Source organism: Heloderma suspectum, chromosome 1 (genome assembly GCF_057233095.1).
Source record: "Heloderma suspectum isolate Gila_16-S chromosome 1, 16-S_ref, whole genome shotgun sequence".
Lineage (NCBI taxonomy): Eukaryota > Metazoa > Chordata > Lepidosauria > Squamata > Helodermatidae > Heloderma > Heloderma suspectum.
In genome coordinates, this window is record NC_139458.1 from 344,794,937 (window position 1) to 344,808,250 (window position 13,314).

At 42.0% G+C, this 13,314-nt stretch overlaps 1 protein-coding gene across 3 annotated transcripts in view; it reads right to left on the minus strand.

Annotated features, from left to right (window-relative positions):
• Window positions 1-13,314, minus strand: part of SHPRH (SNF2 histone linker PHD RING helicase) — a 70,825-nt gene that overhangs the window by 21,797 nt on the left and 35,714 nt on the right. For all 3 annotated transcript variants that reach the window (XM_084827751.1, XM_084827749.1, XM_084827750.1), the window contains 3 exons: window positions 8,555-8,643; window positions 5,427-5,519; window positions 3,632-3,739 (listed from right to left, as the gene is read on the minus strand). In XM_084827751.1, the coding sequence (XP_084683877.1) occupies window positions 3,632-3,739; window positions 5,427-5,519; window positions 8,555-8,643 (290 nt within the window). The remainder of the gene's footprint in view (window positions 1-3,631; window positions 3,740-5,426; window positions 5,520-8,554; window positions 8,644-13,314) is intronic.

The following is a 13,314-nucleotide window of genomic DNA, read 5'->3' on the forward strand; positions in this document are numbered from 1 at the left end:
TTTTCTGTGTGTGTGTTTTTTTAATATATAAATAGATTTGTATAGCATGCAAACAAATTTCTAGCAATTATACATAGGCTTCAACAAAAGCAAACTAAATATCCAAATAAGCATCCATTTGAAAGTGGCATCTATATGCCACCCATTCAAATATTGAAAGCGTTGTGGTCCTCAATTCACTGCATTACAGGAGATGAGTATTTATCCTTCCAATGGTATAGTATCAATCTTTCAACTGTCAAAAGGGCGTAGAGATTCCATTTACACTGACCATGCGTTAATTTCCATGATGCAGGTACATAATTTAAAAGAGCATGTACATCAGTGAAGATTAAAGACTGTTTCAGTATAAAATTTATAAGTGTAATAACCTTCCCTTCAAAAGAAGCAACTAGTGGACACTGTCAAAACATATGTTTAAAAGAAGCATTAGCTGTATTGTACTGCCAACAATTAGCCGAATTACATAATCCCTTATTAAAGCAATGTTCTGATGTCCCGTACACATGAAACAGAAGTTTTTGCTGAATAAGACACAGTCTAAGATCCATAGAAATGACCAGTAGACGCCAAAGCAGTGATCCACTGATTAGGCATTTTGTGGTGGTGCCCACAGCACTTTCTGAAATTCTCAAATGTGCCCACAGGTCCAAAGAGGTTGGGGACCCCTGGATTAAGTGGATGGAAACAAAAACACAGAGCTATGTGTCATCTGCATACTTATGACATGGCAGCCCAAACCATTTATATACCAGCAGTTTCATAGACAGAACCTTGAGGCACCCCAAAGGCCAAAGGCTAAAAGATGAAACAGACATCCCCCCAGCAAAATCTTTTGAACCTGTCCCTCCAGAAAGTATCAGGCCCAGTGTAATACCATGCCTCCAAGTTCCATCCCAAAGAGACAATCCTGAAAGATACAGTGGTCAATGATATCAAAGCCACTGAGAGGTACAGGGGAACCAACAAGGATGTGCTCCCCACATCCATTCCCCTGCATAAATAACTGACCAGGGCGACCAAGACAATTTCCTTCCTGAACCTAGGCCAAAAACCAGATTGGACAAATCTAATCAACGTTCTTCAGCACTTCCTGGAGTTGGCAAGATACCACTCACTCTGGGACTTTGCTCAAAAATGGTAAGATTGGAATTGGGTGGTAATTTTCCAAAACCAACAGAACTTGGTTTACTTAGCAGTGATTTTACCACTGCCTCCTTCAGTGGAATGACAATGCTCCTTAAGAAATTGTTTAACACTTCCATAGTCTATATTGACACACCTGCCCTGGTAGATTTTACCATCAAGGAGAGACATCGATCCAAAGAGCAAGTGGTAGGCCTCAACCCTCCAAACACCTTGTCAACAACCTCAGGCTGCACAAGCTGAAAAGAATCCTTAACAGGACCAGAGAGTGTTCTAGCTGCATTGATTCTGTCAAAACCATGACAACCAAGTTGGAGCGCATACCAGTGATTTTATCAACAAAATGCATTATGAATTGGTCACACTGAGTCTTTGAGGTTGTAAAGGTTGATCTACAGAGCCTGTACTAAGCAGACCCCCTAACCACTTGAAAAAGCTCAGCTTTTTCAAGAAGTCAACTTTCTTCACCATCACTGCTACCACAGAGTAAACCCTGAAATAGGCTCCAGCCTGTGTTTGGTCATATTTGAATTACTACGTGCACGCCAGTTGTCGACCTTACCTTTCCATTGTCTTCAGCTCCTCAGAATATCGATGAACTGGATTGACTTTACGGCTTAGCAAGGACATTCAGGATTGATTACATCAGTGCTCCTGCCTAATCATCTCCTGATTCCAGAAGTCAACTAGGACTTTGGCACGATGGCTGGCCATATCTGCATGAAAATCCTCCAGGGACATTGGGAAACTCTCAGGATCCATCAATCTCGGGGGGTGGATCAAATATGACCCTCCACCCCTGAAGAAATTAGAGGCAGCATACAGTCCAAACATAATCAGCTCACTGTCATGGACAGATCAAGTCATTTTTGGCTTCTCTACCCAGAGAACGCCATCTCCCATGAAGTCCAATGTGTGTCGTGCCACATGTATTGGGCCAGACATAATTTGAGACAGGTCCACAGTTGCTAGGAAATTCTGAACTATGCCAAACAAGGTGGCCTCATCATGAATGTTGAAGTCCCCCAAGACTTTAAGCCTTGGGGGTCCTCAACCTACATTCACAAGACCACCTCCACCAACTCAGGCAGCAAGACTGCTAGGCAGCAGGGTGGTCAGTACACCAATAGAATCCCAATCTTATCTCTATTCCCCAACACCAGATACAGACACTATAAACTAGTCAACTGCTGAAGGGTGTATCTGCCCAGGGTATAGAATCCCTATGAACTATAGCAGGGGCAGACAACATGGCACCCTCCAGATGTTTTGGACTACAACTCAAGCCAGCATGGTCAATGGTAGGGGGTTATGGGGCTTGAGGTCCAAAACATCTGGAGGGTGTCAGGTTGGTTACCCCGGACTATAGTAACTCCACATCCCTGGGCCTCAAGTCAAGGTTGGTACTGCACCACATGCCATGGAAGACACATCTGGTAGATATTTACTCTTGTCCTTTCATACAGCCAGGTCTCTGTTATACATACCAGGTTGACACAAATGGGTACCACCTTCAATTTTGCTGACCTGGCATTGAATAAAAGAACCTTAAGCTTGGTGAATCTGCAGAAAGGCTACCAGCATTATCAGGGCAAAGGGATGGATCAGAAGGGGAGATGGCACAAAGATGTCGAATTTGCCATCCTGTCACCCATTGTAACTGATGTGCACTGTCATTTTTTTGTTTGCTACATTTATATCTTGCCATTTCCTCCAAGGAGCCCAAGGGAGCATCCATGATCCTCCTCTCCGTTTTATCCCCACAGCAACCCTGTGAGGTAGGTTAGGTTGAGAGTCAGTGAATGGCCCAAAGTCACCCAGTTAGCTTCATGGCTTAGTGGAGACTTGAACCCAGGTCTCCTCAGTTCTCTAACTCCCCAGTGGCTAGGGTCCAACACTCTAACCACTACACCGCACTCTCTCCCTATAACTACTGGTATGGTGGCCCCTTCTCTCCCTTAGCTCCTCACAAACACCCCTGCTCCTCCTGTACTGGACTTTAAAATTTCCCATACTTAATAGCAAGGAAATGTTAGATCCTCAGTCCAGCTATAATCCAATCAGTTATCAATCTGCAAAACAATACAGTAGTTTGTCAGTCAAATTAGCAACAGTCCACAACCATACAAGCTATCTAGATATTTAACTGAACAGTCCCAATCACCCCCAGCATTCACAACTCTCAACAATCCACCACAGTACCAATTCAAAAATATTTGGCCACTTGTTTGATCCCTCAGTAACAGCCCAAAGGAATGACTCCTAGGGGACCACCTTCTGCAAAGACAAATAATCAAGTTTTCTTAATAATTATGGACAAAGAAAGGCAAATATTTTAATGAGAAACTCTAGAGGAACAATACATTGAATGCCAGTTTTCTAATAGATTCTGAAGATGATACTGCATCAGAAACAAGTCAAAAAACTGCAAAAAACTACATGTATAAAATTAGAAGGCATGTCAAGTATTTTAGTAGAATCCTACCTTTCTCTGGAGTTCGTGGATTGTCTGTACAACTGGTTGCAAAGCCTGGTGGGCTTCAGCAACTTCTGCGTTCGATTTACTCATATAATGTTGACGGAGCTGCTCACACTGTATTTAAAATGACAAATGAATTAGTCATTTGTTCTTAACGAAAAACCTTCAAAGCACTGAAATCCCAACAACATAGTTACTACAGATCTATTATTAACTGTGATAGTGGCCTGATTTGAACAATCATTCCAGACTGCATAAAGCATGGCTTATGAAGCAGTGAACAAACAGCAGGGGCAAGCACCTGGTACCCGCCCCCCCCCACCCCACCCCAGCACACACGCACACACCCACACACCATTGTGTGCCAGCTTCAGTATGAAGATCTTGATGTCTGATAAAAGTAAACTTGCCAGTTAGGTCCAAACTGGGGAAAACTGGCTTAATGTTGGTTAACAAACCAGGAAAATAAATGACAATCTCATCAAATAAATTGCCACAATACCAAGCTGGCATCATGTGTGAAAATATTTGTATTCTACAGCAAAACCTATATAAGGAATCCAGAGGCATTTATGGGCAACCTATATTAAGCAAGGCCAATAAACAGGGAATGTTTTCTTTGAAATGCATGTTTCCGTAAGGATCACCCTTATTTCTAGAACATAAATAAATTCAAACAGCTTAATTAACTATAGAAAGGATATTCATACACACACTTGGAATATCCAAGCCTCATCAACAACAGGCAAATATTTACCAAAGGCATCTGCTCTGGACAATAACGAAAGATGAGTAAGTCCATAGCACTTAGCTGGATATTTCCCTTCAGCTTATGCATTTTACCTCTGGGCAGAGATCCTCACACTCCTATGCGATGTCTAGCACACTATTAGCATATATTAAGTATTAGTGGTTTTTAACAGCAGCGGCAAAATGACCAAGTATTGCCTCATGTAACCTGACAGATTATACAGGCAACTATAATTGGTACTAAAAGCCAAAAAAAAAGGACAAGAATATGCCAAAGCTCAAAGCCCTACCTGTTCACTCTTCTCTATCAGCAGTCAACCTGTGAGAGAGCACCCTCACCTGAAGAAGCCAAGGACTGACCTCCCTGGTTTCTGCCTTGGATTCATTGCTCTTGCCTGAGAAGTGTGCTCCCATTGAGTTCCTTGTTATCCTTCTTAATTATGGTAATGTACACTGGAGCTATTGTTCTCAAGTCTCATTTTATGCTCCAGTTCTGCAATCTCTGTTTTCACAGCCAAGTTTACAGATGCCAAAATCCTGACTCAGCCAAACCTCACTTAGGTCCTGATTCTACAATGACTGGCCCTGCCTTGACCTGCCCTGTCTCCTAAATTCAGCCCTTTAAACTTCTGACTGACTCAACAAACTTCATCCTACACCTACATAATCATTAATCTTAGTAGGAAGAGTTAACAGCCAAGTAAAATTCAGTGACTGAGAGGAAAAACAGTGTTAACTTTGTCCCTGAAAGAACAGCCTGAATGAGGCTACGAAGAAGCTACACACAGCTATCTCCATTTAGGAAGCTATTTGCTTGTTCTTGCAGCTTGTTACTGATTGTTGTGACTATGAGAGAACACCATAGGCAAGGTTTGGGCAAGATGATGAGGCAGCTGATTTAGAAATAAGTATTTTCTTTACATCTGACTTTAGAATTCATGTTTTGTCAGATGCCCAGGACCTATCCTGTAACTGTAACAAATATTTTCCAAGTTAGTTATGCAGTAGATATTCTTTAACATACATTAAAGTGCATACAATGAACAATCACCTCTTCCTGAAGCCTGCCATCACGCAAAGTGGGCGATATCCCAGGATGCTTTGCTGCTAGAAGTTCCATCAGATTGTGCGTAGAATGAAGTCTCTGTTTGTCAATACATAAGGGAACACTATTATTAAGTTTAACATATTGTGACAATTATAAACAAGAAACAATTAACAGAATCTCCCTATCAAGGAAATATATGGAAACATTACAACATGAAAAAAAAGAAATTTCTAACCATATTCCAAAGTTATGGCTTTAAGATTAGAAGTCAACACTATGAGCCCCACTAAGGTCAGAAGATAAAGTGGCAAGAGCACAGTAAATGACCTTTTAAGGTTTCAATATTAACAGAAAAAAACAACCCGAAGAGGTGTCTGCCTGTGGGAAGTAACAGTTTGTTCAGTCGTTCAGTCGTGTCCGACTCTTCATGACCCCATGGACCATAGCACGCCAGGCCTTCCTGTCCTCCGCTCTCTCCCGGAGCGTGCTCAAGTCCATATTCATTGCATCGGTGATGCTATCTAGCCATCTCATCCTCTGCTGTCCCCTTCTCTTTTTGCCTTCAGTCTTTCCCAGCACCAGGGTCTTTTCCAGAGAGTTTTCTCTTCGCATTAGGTGGCCAAAATATTTGAGCTTCAGCTTCAGTATCTATCCTTCCAATGAGCAGTCAGGGTTGATTTCCTTTAGGATTGACTGATTTGACCTCCTTGCAGTCCAGGGGACTCATAAGAGTCTTCTCCAGCACCACAGTTCGAAAGCATCAATTCTTCGGCGCTCAGCCTTCCTTAGAGTCCAGCTCTCACAGCCATACGTTACTACTGGGAAAACCATAGCTTTGATTAGACAGACCTTTGTCGGCAAGGTGATGTCTCTGCTTCTTACTATGCTGTCTAGGTTAGCCATAGCTTTCCTCCCAAGGAGCAAGAGTCTTTTAATTTCATGGCTACAGTCACCGTCTGAGGTGATCTTGGAGCCCAAGAAAATAAGATCTGTCACTGCTTCCATTTCTTCCCCATCCATATGCCAGGAAGTGATGGGGCCAGATGCCATGATCTTCGTTTTTTTAATGTTGAGTTTCAAACCAGCTTTTGCACTCTCCTCTTTCACCCTCAACAAGAGGCTCTTTAGATCCTCTTCGCTTTCTGCCATTAGGGTGGTATCATCTGCGTATCTGAGGTTGTTGATAATTCTCCCGGCAATCTTAATTCCAACCTGTGATTCATCCAACCCAGCGTTTCTCATGATGTACTCTGCATATAAGTTAAATAAGCAGGGCGACAATATGCAGCCTTGCCGTACTCCTTTCCCAATTTTGAACCAATCGGTTGTTCCATGTCTGGTTCTTACTGTTCCTTCTTGACCCTTGTACAGGTTTCTCAGGAGACAGGTAAGGTGGTCTGGTACCCCCATCTCTTTCAGAATTTGCCAGAGTTTGTTGTGATCCACACAAGCAAAGGCTTTAGCGTAGTCAATGAAGCAGAAATAGACGTTTTTCTGGAATTCTCTCGCTTTCTCCATGATCCAGCGAAAGTTGGCGATTTGATCTCTAGTTCCTCTGCCTCTTCGAAACCCAGCTTGTACTTCCGGTAGTTCTCAGTTCGCATACTGCTGAAGCCTAGCTTGTAGGATTTTGAGCATAACCTTGCTGACATGTGAAATGAGCACAATTGTAAGGTAGTTTGAACACTCTTTGGCGTTGCCCTTCTTTGGAACTGGAATGTAAACTGACCTTTTCCAGTCCTGTGGCCACTGTTGAGTGTTCCAAAGTTCCACGTTCCATGGGGTTTTCTTAGCAGGAATACTGGAGTGGATGCCATTTCCTTCTCCAGTGCACCACATTTTGTCAGAACTCTCTGCCATGACCTGTCCGTCTTGGGTGGCCCTGCACGGCATAGCTTATGGCTTCACTGAGTTACGCAAGCCCCTTCGCCACAACAAGGCAGTGATCCATGAAGCGGAAGTAACAGTTACTACCAAGTTTATCTCTCCCCCCACCCCCCAAAAAATCTCTGCATGCCAGCTTGTTTGCTCTGTCCCTGCCCCTGAGCAGGGATAGCGTGGGGAGAGAAGATTCAGCTGCTACAATACTCCACTGTTTCCAAGTTAGGGCAACAGAGTAGAATGCTATGTTTGCCCTGCCCAATGCAGACTGTCAGTCACATCAAAGGAAATGGGGAGAGGGAGGAGAAGGGGTGAACTTAGAACAGGAAGTGGCAATTGCCTGCTCCATCTTGATTTGTAACACTGCAATAATTACAGATGAGTAACTGGAAAAATGGCACAAACTTCAAACAAAACCAGATTCTTATAATAATCATCTGTTTGCAATAGACTAACAAGAGTAAAGTTTCACTTTAGACTATCATTGTCATGCAAAGCTATATATATATATCAGTCATCTGGACACTGATCAGATCTACGTGTACTGAAGTTCAACGATGCTACAGCATCAGATGCTACCAGACCATTCACAGGGCCTGAATACCAATAGGCTCATATTGATATATTTGTTTTTCCCACACATGTAATTTTAAGAAAAGACCAAGCATGTTTTCTGGTACAGAATACCAGGATACAGTCCCGAGTTGTTGAAGGAATGGTTTCTGTGATCACTGATTATAATTCTAATCAAATACTATACATTAATGGGCATTAAACACAAATGCACAGAACCATTTAAGCATAATTTACATATTTATTTAAAAGTTATATCCTGCCCTTCAATATTACTACTCCCAGTGGAGCTAAAAATAATGAGGTCTGTCTATATATATCACAAGTGCAAAACATACACAAGTGGGAATGCAATCCTTGCCTAGCACCTACTTATTCATAAATGAAACTGTGCATATATATTTCCCACCCAAGACAGAGCACCTGTATCAAATAAAAGAACTGGCTATAGAAAAACTGTAGATGGCACTACATTGACTGAACATATAAGCTGGTTTTTAAAATATTAGAATATAGCCTGGTGACAGTAATGGTTTTTGAAAAATGATAACATTACTGAGTCTCCCTTGAAGCAAAAAAGATTAATACCTGACTGAACAGGAGATCAATGCCCTTTTGCGTCCCTGACACAGTCTGCGTATTCATTTAAAAAGCAGTTTCAGAGTTTATGTACATACTTGCAATGAATCTGTTTTGAGCTTCTCTTTGTGCTCCTCAGAGGAACGCAGCACCTCTCTATACAAATCTGCTGCCAGTGCATATTCATCTGAAAAATTAGCATATTTCAGACCAGATCATTGGGATATCTATCTTCCAAATGTCCAATTACTTGCAATTGTATGTTCAATCCAATGGAAGTTCCTTAGCAGGGCTGGCCCAAGGTATTTTGCTGCCTGAAGCATAGGACAAGATGGCGCCCACCCCCTCCAGTTCCACATATAGAAGCCCATCAGATCAGCTGTTGAATCTTAGTTCAAACAACAAGTTAGTTTCGAGGGGACAGGCTCAGGCGGCATGGTACACTCCACCATGACTCCCTTCTCCCCAGTATCTGTGCTTGAGGCAGTTGCCCCCCTTTGCCTAATGGTAGGACTAGCCCCATTTCTTAGTAAGCACTTTCTTTTAAAGATAATTACGCTGCATCAATTAATTGTAACTAGAAAGGAGCTGCAAAATGAATTTCCACTGTGCAAAAAAAGTAAAATTCCACTACTGTTAATTTTCATTTCAAGCTGTAGAAGGAGGGCATTCTCATGGGAAATCCTTCCCCCTTGGAAACAGAAGGCAGAGTCAATGTGAAACACTACTCAGAAAAGAGTCACATTTCTTTAGAATTGACACAACAAATCATCTGGAACTTATACCCTCTTCTCTACCCATGGTCTAGCCCACCATTGCTTACTTAGCACAGGAGGCAGTGATGGTATGATCTAAAACTGGCTGGGAAAAGAGCAATGCACCTTTCCAGGCTAGAGAGCAACTGTTGTTTCGGTTGCCCTTGTTGTTGTTGTTCAGTCGTTCAGTCGTGTCCGACTCTTCGTGAACCCATGGACCATAGCACGCCAGGCCTTCCTGTCCTCCGCTCTCTCCCGGAGCGTGCTCAAGTTCATATTCATTGCATCCGTGATGCTATCTAGCCATCTCATCCTCTGCCGTCCCCTTCTCCTTTTGCCTTCAGTCTTTCCCAGCATCAGGGTCTTTTCCAGGGAGTTTTCTCTTCGCATTAGGTGGCCAAAATATTGGCGCTTCAGCTTCATTATCTGTCCTTCCAGTGAGCAGTCAGGGTTGATTTCCTTTAGGATGGACTGATTGGACCTCCTTGCAGTCCAGGGGACTCGTAAGAGTCTTCTCCAGCACCACAGTTCGAAAGCATCAATTCTTCGGCGCTCAGCCTTCCTTATAGTCCAGCTCTCACAGCCATACATTACTACTGGGAAAACCATAGCTTTGATTAGACGGACCTTTGTCGGCAAGGTGATGTCTCTGCTTCTTACTATGCTGTCTAGGTTGGCCATAGCTTTCCTCCCAAGGAGCAAGCGTCTTTTAATTTCATGGCTACAGTCACCGTCTGCGGTGATCTTGGAGCCCAAGAAAGTAAAATCTGTCACTGCTTCCATTTCTTCCCCTTCGATATGCCAGGAAGTGATGGGGCCAGATGCCATGATCTTAGTTTTTTTCATGTTGAGTTTCAAACCAGCTTTTGCACTCTCCACTTTCACCCTCAACAAGAGGCTCTTGAGATCCTCTTCGCTTTCTGCCATTAGGGTGGTATCGTCTGCATATCGGAGGTTGTTGATAATTCTCCCAGCAATCTTAATTCCGACCTCTGATTCATCCAACCCGGCATTTCTCATGATGTACTCTGCATATAAGTTAAATAAGCAGGGTGACAATATGCAGCCTTATCGTACTCCTTTCCCAATTTTGAACCAATCGGTTGTTCCATGTCTGGTTCTTACTGTTGCTTCTTGACCCTCGTACAGGTTTCTCAGGAGACAGGTAAGGTGGTCTGGTACTCCCATCACTTTCAGAATTTGCCACAGTTTGTTGTGATCCACACAATCAAAGGCTTTAGCGTAGTCAATGAAGCAGAAATAGACGTTTTTCTGGAATTCTCTTGCTTTCTCCATGATGCAGCGAATGTTGGCGATTTGATCTCTAGTTCCTCTGCCTCTTCGAAACCCAGCTTGTACTTCCGGTAGTTCTCGGTTCGCATACTGCTGAAGCCTAGCTTGTAGGATTTTGAGCATCACCTTGCTGGCATGTGAAATGAGCGCAATTGTGCGGTAGTTTGAACACTCTTTGGCGTTGCCCTTCTTTGGAACTGGAATGTAAACTGACCTTTTCCAGTCCTGTGGCCACTGTTGAGTGTTCTAGATTTGTTGGCATATTGAATGCAGCACTTTAACAGCATCATCTTTTAGGATTTTAAATAGCTCAGCTGGAATACTGTCATCTCCGCTAGCTTTGTTGTTACTAATGCTTCCTAAGGCCCACTTGACTTCACTCTCGAGGATGTCCGGCTCAAGTTCAGTGACCGCACTATCATCAAAAGATGACAGCTTTCTTCAAAATATTGGATTACTTCACCAAGGTTTTGTCTGCCTTTAACTCTGTTAATGCAGGCCACAAATAAAGCAGTCAACCTTCTTTACCTGGTAGATTTGAGGAAGTGTGGGGACAAGGGTTCTGTCAACTGCATACAAAATTTTTTGGCCACTGTGTGAACAGAATGCTGGACTAGATGGATCCTTGGTCTGATCCAGCATGGCTCTTCTTATGTTCTTAAAGATTTTAAATTCCCATATCCTTTCTGCTGACGATTAGGTAAAGTCAACTGGATTCTTCCAAGATGTGCTTCATGGAAGCTCACACCTGGTAGCCAGACCTCATTATGTTGATCTTGTTGCCCTTCCCAAACCTCTCTCTACCTAAAAATCTGTTTGGAAGTGGGGGGGTGGGGAGGAGAGGATATGGCTGTTGTTGCCTTGGCAGAAAATAGGACTGGGGCAGGAGCTCTCTAGAAGCTATGCTATACTTCAGCAATGATTCCAGTACAGTTCAGACATAACAGAAAACCATGGTTTCCTGCTATGTGAATGAGCCTGCACAAGCCTCTGGACTGCACACTCCCCACTTTTTCCCCTTTCAGTTTTATGACGACAAAGAGATCAGAAACATCCACTTCTGATTTTAATCAAACGATAGTTTTCTGAGATGCCCAATCTCTGGGAACTGTGGTTTGTTTTAACTCTATTTAGTGAGAACAAGCCAGGATCAAACCATATTTTCAAATCCTGTCTTTCTCACTAACTAGAGTTAAAACAAACCCCAATTCCCAGAGTTTGGACTTAATTAGGAATACTGGATGCTTCTAGTCTCCTTATAGCTAGCGAAGTAGAGTGGGGTGGGGGTGGGGACCAGTGGCTCAGGTGAACCAGTGGCTGAGGCAGACTTGTTCACATAGCAGGAAACTAGAGTTTCCCCTTGCATATGAACCAGGCTTCAGTCTAAGAGGGGGGAACCTCTTTCTTTCCATGGGTCTACCTTCTTTTCTTATTCCCAGATATCCCAGATTATATCCCAGATATAAGAATGTGCTACAGCAACCAGCTAGGAAGATCACTGCAAAGAATTAGATTACTAAATTGCCAAACATCTACATTTGGAAGCTTGAAAAAGTCAGACCAACGAACTCATTCCAGCGTTAAAATCAACTGATTCTAACAGTGAAATTCTGTGTGTACCCAGTGACACAGGTCAACATTTTATAACAAATGATCTTTGGCAAAAACAAACCTACCAAAAAACAAAGGATGCAATTTAAATCTGGTTTAAATCATACATTTCAATTCAACTGTAAATTATATTGGTGATATATCAGAGTCACTTTTGCTAATAATTTCGCTTATAATATTGTACAAAAGAGCTGAAAAACAAGGAGTAACAACTAAAAATGGTGATAATTATGAACTGCCTTTCCTTATCTTCAAGCTTGCTTTAAAACAACCCCCTTTAAAATAATATGTTATAATGTAATCAACAAATATGTGCTGACAAATGAAGTGCAATCAGGCTTATCATAGAATCATAGAATAGTAGGGTTGGAAGAGGCCTATAAGACCAATATTGTAAATGTTTGATTCTATCCCATTCTTACTAAACAAAGCTATATTAACTACCCATTGTTAGAGCCAAGTATTTATTACTTAGATGTAGAGTTGCCTGCTTCAGGGCATGTTGAACGATGTAGTGCATAATCTATATTAAGAGATACAAATGTGGTTTTTTCTTCTTCAAGCTGTTCTTTTAACAGAGTAACTCTGGTTTCTCTCACTGATGATGGCCAGTGCCAACAGCATAATCCAGCCTACCAGCTGTTGCCAACTTGAGATGAGTTCTCTTATTTAAGGAAGAATTACAGGGGTGCGAAGAAGCAATTTTTCAAAGCTTTGCTTAAGGGGCTAATTGAACAGTACTGTATTGATTCAGTTACTTAACTGTTACAGGCAGCGTCACAGATTTATGAATGTACTAAGTTTTCAGAACATTGCAAATCCAAATCTAAAATAATAATAAAGGTTATTGGAAGTCATTCATGACATGCCCTCTTATTAATATATTTTATATATTTGTTTTTCAACTAAACTGTTCACAACACTTATGAAAAGAAAAGACTATATTAAATATTGTCATGTTTTTTCCCTTCATGAGTTCAAATTCAAAACCAGTAGCCGCTTATCACAAAAACTGCACACAAACTAGGTATATGTGCAGGAAATTCCCATTAATTACACCAAGAGACCGTATTTGTGTTGAATATGTCCTCCAAAGTCCACCTTTGTTTAGCTACCTCCCACTGATTATTTAAGCCTGAACTGGACAGCATATTGCCCTGGTACTAGGGTTTACAGTCCACTATTCTAATGGTACAAAT